The following is a 14,003-nucleotide window of genomic DNA, read 5'->3' as shown; positions in this document are numbered from 1 at the left end:
TTTTTTCAAATGATGTAGCACCATTTTTAGTGTACAGAGAAATCCAAACAGTGTTAATATTTTGCACATAAGACTGAGTATGTTGAATATGTTGCAGGAAGAGGAACCCCTTCAGGGTCCAAGAGTGTATGTTCTTGTCTAACACTGGAAATGAATTGTCTGAGGAGACACACGTGGTGACAAAGTAGGAGACTTTATTGGGAAGGGGTGCCTAGGCAGAGACCAGCAGGGTCCGAGAGCCCAAGAAGATTGCTTTGCCACCTGGCTCTCAGTCTTGGGTAGTTATGTGATGGGGTTTGTTTTCGGGTCATCAGGACTTCCCTGGTGGCTCAGACGGTAAAGCGTCTGTCTACAATGCGGGACACCTGGGTTGGATCCCTGGGTCAGGAAGATTCCCTGGAGAAAGAAAAGGCAACCCACTCCAGTACTCTTGCCTGGAAAATCCCATGGACAGAGAAGCCTGGTGCAGGCCACTGTCAATGGGGTTGCAGAGAGTCGGGCACAACTGAGCGACTTCACTTTCACTGGCCAGTCATTCTGACTCAGGGTCCTTCCTGGTGGTTCATGCATCGCTCAGCCAAGGTGGATTCTAGTGAGAAGGACTCGCAAGTTGGTAGGACACAGGGGCTGGTGTCTCTGTTCTTCTTTTGACTTCTTGCAAATTCTTTTGATTGGTGATAACTTGTTAGTTTGCATTCCTTACCAGGACCTCTTTGTTAAGACAACTTATGCAAGTGACTGCTATCTTGCCTGGCCACGGTGGCCGGTGTCAGTCAGTGTTTCCTCTAACAACTGTATTTTTAAAACCTAAGTATGAGATTGTTATGTGTATTGATTAAACTTGTTTTTCTGTTATACAAACTTGTCAGTGGAGACAGAGTTAATGTTACAGGTCGTTTGCTTTTCTATCAATTTAATATTGTCTTTAGAAATACAAAGTCCAACAATTGAAGTAATTTTTTAAATATGATTTTATTTACTTATTTTTGGCTGTGCTGAGTCTTGGTTGCTGTGCAAGCTTTTCTCTAGTTGCTATGACAGGGGCTACTCTCTAGTTGCAGTTGACAGGTTTCTCGTTGCAGTAGCTTTTCTTGTTGTGGAGCATGGGCTTTAGGGCATGCAGGCTTCAGCAGTTGTGGCTCCTGGGCTCCGGAGAACACACTCGGTATTTGAGAGACATGGGCTTAGCCGGTTCACAGCATGTGGGATCTTCACAGATCAGGGATCAAACTGTTTTCTTCTGCATTGACAGGCAGATTCTTTACCACTGAGCCACTAGGGAAGCCCTGAAGTAATCCTTAAGATACCTGTAAGCAGCAGTGTAGGATACTGCTAGCAGAAGCAACAGGCAAAGAAGAAAAGGAAAGATACACTCATCTGAATGCAGAACTCCAAAAAATAACAAGGAGAGAGAAGAAAGCCTTCATCAGTGATCAGTGGAAAGAAATAGAGGAAAACAATAGAATGGGAAAGACTAGAGATTTCTTCAAGAAAATTAGAGATACCAAGGGAACATGTCATGCAAAGATGGACACAGTAAAGGACAGAAACTGTATGGACGTAACAGAAGCAGAAGATAGTAAGAAGAGGTGGCAAGAATACACAGAAGAACTATATAAAAAATATCTTAATGATGCAGATAACCATGATGGTGTGATCACTCATCTAGAGCTGGATGTCCTGGAGTATGAAGTCAAGTGGACCTTAGGAAGCATCACTATGAAGAAAGCTAGTGGGGGTGCTGGAATTCCAACTGATTTATGTCACATCGTAAAAGATGATGCTGTGAAAGTGCTGCATTCAATATGTCACCAAATTTGGAAAACTCAGCAGTGGCCACAGGACTGGAAAAAGTCAGTTTTCATTCCAATCCCAAAGAAAGGCAATGCCAAAGAATGTTCAAACTACCACACAGTTGCACTCATCTCACACACTAGTAAAGTAATGCTCAAAATACTCCAAGCGAGGCTTCAACAGTACGTGAACCGAGAACTTCAGATGTTCAAGCTGGATTTAGAAAAGCCAGAGAAACCAGAAATCAAATTGCCAACATCCATTGGATCATCGAAAAAGCAAGAGAATTCCAGGAAAACATCTACTTCTGCTTTATTGACTACGCCAAGCCTTTGACTGTGGGGATCACAACAAACTGTGGAAAATTCTGAAAGAGATGGGAGTACCAGACCACCTGACTTGCCTCCTGAGAAATCTGTATGCAGGTCAGGAAGCAATAGTTAGAACTGGACATGGAACAGCGGACTGGTTCCAAATTGGGAAAGGAGTACATCAAGGCTGTATACTGTCAACCTACTTGTTTAACTTTATATGCAGAGTACATCATGCAAAATGCTGAACTGGATGAAGCACAAGCTGGAATCAAGATTGCCGGAAGAAATATCAATGACCTCAGATACGCAGATGATACCACCCTTATGGCAGAAAGTGAAGAGGAACGAAAGAGCCTCTTGATGAAAGTAAAGGAGGAGAGTGAAAAAGCTGGACTGAAACTCAACATTCAAAAAGCTAAGATAATGGCATTCAGTCCCATCACTTCATGGCAAATAGATAGGGAAACAATGAAAACAGTGACAGACTTATTTTCTTCAAGATCACTGCGGATGGTGATTGCAGCCATGAACTTAAAAGACACTTGCTCCTTGGAAGAAAAGCTATGACCATCTAGACAGCATATTGAAAAGCAGAGACATTACTTTGCCAACAAAGGTCCATGTAGTCAAAGCTCTGGTTTATCCAGTAGGCAGGTATGGATGTGAGAGCTGAACCATTAAAAAAGCTGAGCACTGAAGAATTGATGCTTTTGAACTGTGGTGTTGGAGAATAGTCCCTTGGACTGCAAGGAGATCAAACCAGTCCATCCTGAAGGAAATCAGTCCTGAATATTCATTGAAAGGACTGATGCTAAAGCTGAAGCTCCAATACTTTAGGCATCTGATGCAAAGAACTGACCCATTGGAAAAGACCCTGATGCTGGGAAAGATTGAAGGCTGGAAAAGAAGGGGACGACAGAGGATAAGATGGTTGGGTGGCATCACGAACTCGATGGACATGAGTTTGAGCAAGCTCCAGGAGTTTGTGATGTACAGGGAAGCCTGGTGTGCTGCAGTCCATGTGGTCGAAGAGTTGGACATGACTGAGCAACTGAACTAAAGTGTAAAGTTGATTTTGTATTGTCTTTCTTGTGTGTATCAAACCCCAGATCTCACATACTGCTCAGAACTTTTCTGCTTTTGAATCATGTTGGTATCTGTTAAGATTCTTGCAACATAATTCATTTCTGTTTTGCAATCAGTGCAGTAGTCTCATAACTTTCCTTTGTTTTTCCCCCTTTTAATCTATCTGTTATACCTTTGCCAGGATGATATTTTCTTAAAACTTTCATCTGATCATGAGCCTTACTTAGCATCTTTTAGTGGCTCCCCGTTGCCTTCAGAATTGAGCAGACTCCTTAGCCTGGAAGTTAGCCCTGTGTGCCTCTAGCTCGTCTCTCAGTACTCTGAGCACGCAGCCCGTGCTCTGGGTGTAGAGTCCTGTGATTCCTGCTCTCAGCCATTACCACCACTGCACAAGAAGCTTCCCTGACTACTGCTGTCCTCCTGCCCTCTCCTACTCCTCACCTACCTCCTTTCCATTCTTTCAGCCTTCCTCCTGGTGTTCTGACATCCCCCCCCCCCCCCCCCCCGCCCCCACCCTGGACTTCCTGTTCCCATTGCAGATGGTGTTTACATAATGTATTTATTTGTTTCTTTGTATGCCTCCATCATCTTGAGGACAGGGACAGTGAACTGTCCTGATGTTTGGCAGAGTATCTATTGCATGTATGTTCTCCGTGGATATTTGTCGACTGTTGTCATTACTGTTGGTAATTCTGGAGTACACTGTTAACTTTTCAAACTCTTTGTTTTTGTAGCCTCAAGGAATAGGTTCTCCTAGTGTTTATCATGCAGTTATCGTCATCTTTTTGGAGTTTTTCGCTTGGGGATTATTGACAGCACCCACCTTGGTGGTAAGTGATCCTTTAACTTATTTTTCACTGGCTTTAAAATCTTTTCTCTTCAACTTGGTGGGTGGGGAATGGCTTTTTTACCTTTCCGAGGTTAATTCTCCCACCAGTGTCGTCAGCCCTTTAGTGTACTGAATTTTACTGCTTTAGTTGTCTTTTCCAGCTTCCACTTCTCCCTTACTTTTTGATAGGGCTTAGGTGGGTGTGATTGTTCTGATGAATACTGGACAAATTTAAGCGGGGGCTCAGTCACCACTCCGCGTAGAATGGAAACGATTCTTAGACAGGCTTAGGAAATGATGTCTAGCCCTGAATCAATCAGCATTATCATTTTGAAATTCATTTCTCTAGTTACATTTTCGAAATATTAGTTTTTCAGTTTAGGCCAGGTATCTAGAGGTGACCATCTAGGGAGGTCATTCTTTCTATATCCCTAAGCTGATTTTGCTCAAATATTCCCAGGTTCAGAATCTTAGAAAAGACCTCTCTGTAAGATTGAACATCTTAGGTAATAGCTAGTTTTCTCCTGTCAGTATAGAGGAGAGGAATGGAATGAAGGAAGAAGCAGTTACATAGAACTCTGTACATCTTGGAAAGTGTAATCACAGCTTGCCAAGTCCCAGAAGGACAGATTTTTAAGATACTTTAAAGAGATACTTTCTTATATTTTCATGAGCTTGTGTGTTGATATCCAAAAAAGACTTTTATAAAAAGTTTATTATAAATAAATTGAATGATCATATATATAGATAGTTTAAACTAGTCTAAGAAAATTTATGTTCCATATTTCTTGACATATTTATTATATGGTTACATAATCATTACTGTATCTACATAAAACACTGATGTCTAATAGTCATTTTGAATATACAAGGCATATTTACAAATCTAAAATAAGTTTCAAAAGAAAATGAAATCTCAAATATAATTCCTTTTGTAATAAACCATGCTTTGCAAGTTATGACAGTTCCCTGAATGAATGACAGTTCCCTGGCATATAATTTTAAGAATTCTGATTTGATTATGTTTTGAAATCCTTTCTTTTTTTAAAAAGGAAACAACTCATTTACCTGTAATGGGTGATCAGTTTTACATAAGTGAATTTTCAAAATAATTGATATGTGACATTTAAATGTCTGACTTTTTTAAAATTTAATAATTTCTGATGGAAATTTTTCAAATAATTTACACATTTCCTGCTGTCATAATCCATGAACACTGATTTGAAGCTTCATCATATGATGCAGGTTCATTATGACATTTGTATCTACATTATACTGTAATAACCTGATGTCAAGTGCTACTGGGGTGCTATAATAACTGTTCTCTCACAGTGTTTAAATGTTTATTTATTTGGTTGCACTGGGTCTTTCTTGCTATGCGCGGGCTTTCTCTGGTTGTGGCGAGCAGGGGCTACTCTTGGTTGTGGTGCCTGGCCTTCCCATTTTGGTGGCTTCTCTTGCTACGGAGCGCAGGCTCTAGATAAATAGACTTAAGTAGTTGCTGTTCGAGGGCTCTAGAGCAGGGGATCGTAGTTGTGGCACACAGGCTTGGTTGCTGCACGGCCTGTGGAATCTTCCCAGGCTACAGATCGAACCCATGTCCCCTGCATTGGCAATTAGATTCTCATCCACTGTCCTATATTAGCTTTCTAATATTTCAGTGTGCTTATTTATAATCTGCCAATTTAACATATCAATCTCTCTGGCTGGTGTTTAGTCTCACAGTGTAAAGGACTTGAGCTTTGCAATAGCAAACAGTTTGTATATATTTATATTATGATGAGTCGAGGCACAGTCTTAAGCACTATAAATACATTATTATTATTAATCCTTAAAGGATTTTTTTGCAGCTGAAGATGGCGAAGCTCTACACAGTCAGCAAAAACAAGACCAGGAGCTGCCTGTAGCTCAGATCATGAACCTCCTCATTGCAAAATTCAGACTTAGATTGAAGAAAATAGGGAAAACCACTAGGCCATTCAGGTATGACCTAAACCAAATCCCTTACAATTATACCATGTAAGTGAGAAATAGATTCAAGGGATTAAATCTGATAGGCAGACTGCCTGAAGAACTGTGGATGGAGGTTTGTGAAATTGTACAGGAGGCAGTGATCAAGACCATCCCCAAGAAAAAGAAATGCAAAAAGGCAAAATGGTTGTCTAAGGAGGCCTTACAAATAGCCGTCAAAAGAAGAGAAGTGAAAGGCAAAGGAGAAAAGGAAAGATATACCCATCTGAGTGCTGAGTTCCAAAGGATAGCAAGGAAAGATAAAGCCTTCATCAGTGATCAATGCAGAGAAATAGAGGAAAACAATAGAATGGGAAAGACTAGAGATTTCTTCAAGAAAATTAGAGATACCAAGGGAAGAAATTTCATGTTGAGATGGAAACAATAAAGGACAGAAGCAGTATGGACCTAACAGAAGCAGAAGATAGTAAGAAGAGGTGGCAAGAATACACAGAAAAACTATACAAAAAAGATCTTAATGACCCAGATAACCATGATGGTGTGATCACTCACCTAGAGCTAGACATCCTGGAATGTGAAGTCAAGTGGACCTTAGGAAGCCTCACTACGAACAAACCTAGTGGGGGTGCTGGAATTCCAACTGATTTATTTCAAATCCTAAAAGATGATGCTGTGAAAGTGCTGCATTGAATATGCCAACAAATTTGGAAAACTCACCAATGGCCACAGGACTGGAAAAGGTCAGTTTTCATTCCAATCCCAAAGAAAGGCAATGCCAAAGAATGTTCAGACTACCACACAGTTGCACTCATCTCACACGCTAATAAAATAATGCTCAAAATTCTCCAAGTGAGGCTTCAACAGTACGTGAACCGAGAACTTCAGATGTTCAAGCTGGATTTAGAAAAGCCAGAGAAACCAGAAATCAAATTGCCAACATCCATTGGATCATCGAAAAAGCAAGAGAATTCCAGGAAAACATCTACTTCTGCTTTATTGACTACGCCAAGCCTTTGACTGTGGGGATCACAATAAACTGTGGAAAATTATGAAAGAGAGAATGGGAGTACCAGACCACCTGACCTGCCTCCTGAGAAATCTGTATGCAGGTCAAGAAGCAACAGTTAGAACTAGACATGGAACAGCGGACTGGTTCCAAATTGGGAAAGGAGTACATCAAGGCTGTATACTGTCAACCTACTTGTTTAACTTTATATGCAGAGTACATCATGCAAAATGCTGAACTGGATGAAGCACAAGCTGGAATCAAGATTGCCAGGAGAAATATCAATAACCTCAGATACACAGATGATACTACCCTTATGGCAGAAAGTGAAGAGGAATGAAAGAGCCTCTTGATGAAAGTAAAGGAGGAGAGTAAAAAAGCTGGACTGAAACTCAACATTCAAAAAGCTAAGATAATGGCATCCAGTCCCATCACTTCATGGCAAATAGGGAAACAATGGAAACAGTGACAAACTTATTTTCTTGGACTCCAAAATCACTGTACTTGGTGACTGCAGCCATGAAATTAAAAGATGCTTGCTCCTTGGAAGGAAAGCTATGACCATCTAGACAGTATATTAAAAAGCAGAGATACTACTTTGCCAACAAAGGTTCATCTAGTCAAAGCTCTGGTTTTTCCAGTAGGCATGTATGGATATGACAGTTGGACCATTAAGAAAGCTGAGCACTGAAGAATTGATGCTTTTGAACTGTGGTGTTGGAAAACAGTCCCTTGGACTGCAAGGAGATCAAACCAGTCCATCCTAAAGGAAATCAGTCCTGAATATACATCAGGACTGATGCTAAAGCTGAAGCTCCAATACTTTAGGCATCTGATGCAAAGAACTGACCCATTGGAAAAGACCCTGATCCTGGGAAAGATTGAAGGCAGGAAAAGAAGGGGATGACAGAGGATGAGGTGGTTGGGTGGTATCACGAACTCGATGGACATGAGTTTGAGCAAGCTCCAGGAGTTTGTGATGGGCAGGGAAGCCTGGTGTGCTGTAGTCCATGGGGTCGCAGAGAGTTGGACTTACAGAGGACTGAACTGACCTGAATCATTAAAACTACTTCATCAATGAGAAATTAGCCTCATATTGATGCCAAAAACTCAGCCTTCTTACATGCCAAATCAAATCTCAGAGAGAGGGTTTTGATTGAATTAGAAAAGAAAAGCTTCATTTCTTTGCCAGGCAGAGAGGGACACAGTGGGCTTCTGGCCTCAAAAACTGTGTAATTCCAGCCAAGGAGGATTTAATGAAGAGTTAGGCAGCAATAGCTTAAGGGTGGGGTTGCTGATAACATTAGGACCTGTACTCCTTTAATCTCATCCAGGGTAAGTTTCTTGATGAGTTTATCGGGTTCCTTTTGTCTGGCCTCAGGTGGTCTGTGCTATGGAGAATGCTGACATCTTCCATTTGTTGGGTTTTAAATCTATAAAATGACTTCCCTGGTGGCTCAGACAGTAAAGCGTCTGCCTACAATGAGGGAGACCCGGGTTCAGTCCCTGGGGTCAGGAAGATCTGGAGAAGGAAATGGCAACCCACTCCAGTATTCTTTCCTGGAAAGTCTCATGGACGGAGGAGCTTGGTAGACTACAGTGCATGCTCTTGCAAAAAGTCAGACACACTGAGCAACTTCATTTCAAATCTATAAAAGAGCTTAAAGATATTAATCTGTGTATCTATAAAAGAGCTTAAAGATGTTATTACTGATTTGGAACCAGAACCCTGCTCCAAGGCTTACTATTGTTTTCTGGTTTTTGGTCCCTTAATGCTGCATCCCTTCCCTTCCTGGATTGGCAACTGTTTGAATTCGCCCTTTGGAACTCAGGAAAGGTCATGAAGACTGAACAGAAAAGCTCCCCAGGTCCAGGAGCCTGTACACTGTCCTGCTTGGTTTCAGTAATACAAATGAGGAAATTAAGGATTATGAGAGTTAAGCAGCTTGTTTTGTTCCAGTTCTCAGTCTTGGAGAACACTAGCAGTAAGTGGTTCACACCCATGTTTTAGGTAGTTCAGGTTATTGGCAGCCCAACCACTAGCTAAGTAGAGAGATTTAAATATTGGCTAAACTATGCAAGCCACTGAAAAAAAGTTTCTTGCAATGATCCCACAATTTATGTAGCTATTTTTAAAATTCATTTCTGGTTTATATTTTTTTCAATATCTCAACTTTTTGTCCAGTTTTGATACCATTTCTTTTCTAATTAGAAAGAGATTGTCTTCTTTAAGAACAAGGAAGAAAAGAAGTCCAGTTATTTAATATAAATAACTTGTTTTTTTGTAGCTATGGGAAAACTTTGTGCTTAGTATATTCTTAACTATTTTTGTTAATTAAAACATGGAAAGTACCTTTGATTTTGATTTTCCTGTTGCTTTCTCTTTCTTTCACTTTTTTGAATTCCAGTCAGGCAAATGAAAAGTGCTGTTTTGAGACTTAATGAATTATTTTTTTCCTTTGCCAGCATAAATATACTTCTCAGAATTATTGCTCTAACATTGGTGCCAGTTATTTCATCAAAAGACTTCTCCCCACCCCCATCATTATTGTAATAGTTACTGGTTTTTCATATTTGACTTTTTTAAGATGGTGAAATGATGAGTTGTGGTTTCGTGGGACAGTTGTCCATATTATCATAGTCATAATTCTTTACCTTTTTCAATTTTTTACTTTATTTTTTTAAATCAACCATTCTCTCAGAAAAAATAAGTTTCAAATATTATTGACTGTTAAGTTCAGAGTTTTATCTTTCTAATTCTTCTTTCATCTTTAATGTATATACATTTTTTAAATAGGCGGTTTTTATGCTCTTTGTTTTTTAGTTGTTTGATGGGGAAAACCTTGGCTGAAGAGATTTAGGCAAACCAGAGACTGAGTTGTAGAGACTGAGTGAGTGCGTGAAGTCGCTCAGCCGTGTCCGACTCTTTGCGACCCCGTGGACTGTAGCCTGCCAGGCTCCTCCGTCCATGGGATTCTCCAGGCAAGAGTGCTGGAGTGGGGTGCCATTTCCTTCTCCACGGGATCTTCCTGACCCAGGAATCGAACCCGGGTCTCCCACATTGCAGGCAGACGCTTTACCGTCTGAGCCACCATTGGCAGAGATTGTTAAACTCCAGGTATTGAATCTTTCCTGGTGTTTTGGCCTTTGGGCCTTGGAACTCCAAGAATCTTTGAAATATCGCTGAAGAAATTGTACACGAGAAATCTATATATACACAAACCTCTATATATTATATCAATGTATGTTACTTTTTTTTTTTGCCGTGACACAGCTTGAGGGATCCTATCTGTGCTCCCTGCAATGGAAAACGCAGAATTCCAACCAATAGACCACCAGGGAATTAACTATATGTTACTTTTTTAATAATCAGTAACATAATATGTGCCTGTTGTAACCCTTAAGCAATATATAAGCATGACAGGACAGGCAAGTTCTCCTGAAGTCCTGTTTATCCCTCCAGGCACCCTTCAGTTAGGCAATTTTAGCTTCAGGTTATGCTTTACCAGCCTCAGTGAGACAGATTGGCCAATTGGAGGTAAAGATTTCAGCTTTTACAATGTTGTTCAGTCGCTCAGTCAAGACCCCATGGACTGCAGCATGCCAGGCTTCCCTGTCCTTCACCGTCTCCTGGGCTTGCTACTCATGACCAGGGGTAGGCTCAGGCATATGTATTTTTTAGAAGTGATTCTCATATATCTAGTATACATCACTAATTAAGAACCAATATAGTAATTCATTGTGGGCTTTTAAAAAAGATTTTGCTCATTTTGAGACTTTCTTTGCAATTTTTTGCTGTTGACTTCATTAGCAGTCCTCTTTTCTCTGTTCTGGACTCCTACTCTCCCCAGTGTTGGGGTGTGGGGAGAAATGAGTTCTGGGGTAGAAGGCACCAAGCTGTAGCACTTTGTTCTTTTTCCCAAAAATCTGTTAACCTTTAAACATCGTTTACTTCTGCCTCACGAGTTTTGAAACTGATCATAAATGGTGCCTGCTGGAACAGCTCTTATGTACATCTAAAAAGGGAAGATGAGAGTGAAGATATAAGTGAGTTTATTTGTATTTTATGTTCATCTCTCTTCCCATACACAACTCTCAAGAATTACAGAGCTTAAGTATTTCAGTTTTCAAAGATACTCTTTGAATTAACTCATTTAACAAATAACCAAACTTAAGATGTATTAGTTATAATAAATATTTGGTTTTGGATTTATAATAGCCTTTGTTTTAAAAAGCAAGGTGAAATTAAAAGAATTTAAAAAATATTTTCATGTGTTTGCAGTTATTTTTGAGTTTGAAGCTCATAGAGCTTATAGAGCATTGTTCTAGAATACAGTCGAAGAACACAGAATACAGTCAAAGAACGAAAGCTATGTTCTGTGTGGCGGGCCTCTGCAGGAGAGGATGGTGAAGTCTCCATGAAGGGGATGTATGTTAATTATATAGGAGAATTTTATACTGGCAAATACTTTTAAGAACTGTAATCTTAACACTTTGAGAGGTTATGACTATATGGTTGGTTCATAATGGTGTTCAAATAGTGATTGTTGGTTGACTGAATAGTATACATTTAGGTTAAAAGAATTAACGACAGTAGGATCTATAATGCTAAGAAGTGGCTTCACTTTTTCAGTGGATTGATGGTTCTAGAAATATTTGATGTTCCAAACTGCTAGATGCACAATCTGTGTTAAGGAGCAAGACCCTGGACTCCAGACCTCCTACATCTCTTCTGTATAAATGTCTTAGTATTTTTTTCTGAGAGATAGTTTCTGTTTTTTAAATTGGTTAAGTCAGTTTGCATGTTATATTAAGTCATTTTGAAGACAGAATTTTTAACCTGTTAATTATGAATGTTTAGTGAACAGTTAGTATATAAAGGCACTATCTTTAAGGTACCAAAAGAGATAAAAATATATTAGATGCAAGGCATATATAGTAGATATAGTGCCTGTCTGTCCTGAATAAGTTTGAAATATAATTGAAAAGAAATATTTATTAAATACCTTAAGACAGAAAAAGTATAAGAACGAGCTAACACAGAAGTGTTAGTCATCAGTCGTGTCCAACTCTTTGCTACCTCATGGACTGAAGCCCGCTAGGCTCGTCTGTCCATGGGATTCTCCGGGCAAGAATACTGGAGTAGGTGGCCATTTCCTTCTCCAAGGGATCTTCCTGACCCAGGAATCCAACCTTTATCTCCTGTATCTCCTCATTGGCAGGTGAATTCTTTACCTCTTGTGCCACCTGCGAAACCCCTTACAAAGCTGTATGTGAGAGTGTTGCAATTGCCTATTATATGGTCCTAAAGGAGAAATAGATTGTTTTGGATAGGAAAGTTTGGTAGCAATGTGGAAGATTTGGAGGAAGACTCATTGGAAAAGACCCTGATGCTGGGAAAAATTGAGGGCAAGAGAAGGGGGTGACAGAAGATGAGATGGTTGGATGGTATCACTGACTCAATGGACATGAGTTTGAGCAAACTCAGGGAGATAGTGCTGGACAGAGAAGCCTGGCCTGCTGTAATTCATGGGGTTCCAAAGAGTCGGACATGACTTAGTGACGGAACTGTAGTGACGGAACTGCGACGACAGAGGGGAACAAACATTTAAGATGGACAGGATATCATGTATAAAAGTATGAATATTGGAAAGCACAGGAACATTCTAAAAACAGTAAAGAGACCAGATTGATTAGAATGAAAGATAGCCTTGCAAAGTGAACTGTTATCAATAGGATTTAACATATTATAAAATTTCTTGTAGGTATTCATTATGTCCTTCAGTCTTTCTAATACCAAACCCATTCTTGTCCCTAAAAAAAACTGGCCATTAGTAGTAACTGGAAGAAAAGCAGATTTGAGTTATGAAAGGTTTGGGGAAGCTATGGCCAGAGCAAATACTGCTAGCCTGGTTTTTTGTAAATAAAGTTTGATTGGAACAACCATGCCTATTCATTTACATATAGTCTGTGGCTGCTTTGATTGAGTTGAGCATCTATGACAGAGGCTGTGTGGCCTGCAGAGTTAGAATAAACTGAAAATATTTACTCTCTGGTCCTTCACAGAAAAAGTTTGCAGACGCCTTCTTTAGATCCATGAGTCTTTACTATAAACAACAAATAATAGGATTTCTAAACTACTAAGATTTCGGGCCATATGATTATTTGTCGTGGAGGGTGGGACAAGGGGAGCTGACTTGTGTGTTGTAGGATGTTTAGCAGCCTTCCTAACCTCTACCTAATAGATGCCGGTAACACCTTTCCTCTCCCTCTCCACTGCCACCCTCCTCCATCCCTCAGGTTGTGACAGAAATGTTTCTGACATTGCCAGGTGTCCTTTGGGGATCAAAATCACCCTCGGTTGAGAATCACAAAATATATGAATACCATAAACGTGATGTTTTGCATGTTAGTGATTTTGAGTAATAAATATTTCTTAATTTTATTGTTGTGTGCTTTGTTGCTCAGTCATGTCTGACTCTTTGTGATCCCACGGACTGTAGCCCCCCAGGCTCCTCTTGTCCATGAGATTGTCTAGGCAAGAAGACTGGAGTGGGTTGCCATTTCCTTCTCAGGGGATCTTCCTGACCCAGGGATTGAACCCAGGTCTCCTGCATTACAGGCCGATTATTTATCTTCTGAGCCACCTGGGAAGCCCAGTTTTATCTCTAGGTCTGCTTTTGGCAATTAAAATTTCTCTATTTATTCTCCTAATCTTGTATCTTAGATAATACACCTATCTGTAAAGGAAGTTGTAAGTCAGTCAGTTATATGTAGGAAGCAGGATAGCATAGTGAATAAAGCATGGACCTTCAAGCTTGACTTCCTGCCTTACTGTGATGTTGGATAAGATATTTAACCTCTGAATGTATCAGTTTTCCTATAGGGCTGCTATGAAGAATTAAAGGAGATAATGTGCTACAATGTGCAATTTAATGCCTTGTGATATAGTAAAGGCCATGTAAATGTTTAGTATTATTAGTATTTGCTCATACTCATAGTG

The 14,003-nt window shown here is 40.0% G+C and overlaps 1 protein-coding gene across 1 annotated transcript in view; it reads left to right on the top strand.

The window, feature by feature from the left end:
- Positions 1 to 14,003, top strand: part of MFSD14A (major facilitator superfamily domain containing 14A) — a 46,984-nt gene that overhangs the window by 12,190 nt on the left and 20,791 nt on the right. The window contains exon 2 of the mRNA XM_052637185.1: positions 3,929 to 4,024. Coding sequence (XP_052493145.1) covers positions 3,929 to 4,024 — 96 coding nt within the window. The remainder of the gene's footprint in view (positions 1 to 3,928; positions 4,025 to 14,003) is intronic.

The sequence above is a fragment of the Budorcas taxicolor genome, chromosome 3, assembly GCF_023091745.1.
Source record: "Budorcas taxicolor isolate Tak-1 chromosome 3, Takin1.1, whole genome shotgun sequence".
Classification (NCBI taxonomy): domain Eukaryota; kingdom Metazoa; phylum Chordata; class Mammalia; order Artiodactyla; family Bovidae; genus Budorcas; species Budorcas taxicolor.
Note: the sequence above shows the minus strand (reverse complement) of the source record. Positions and strands in the feature narration are given on the sequence as shown.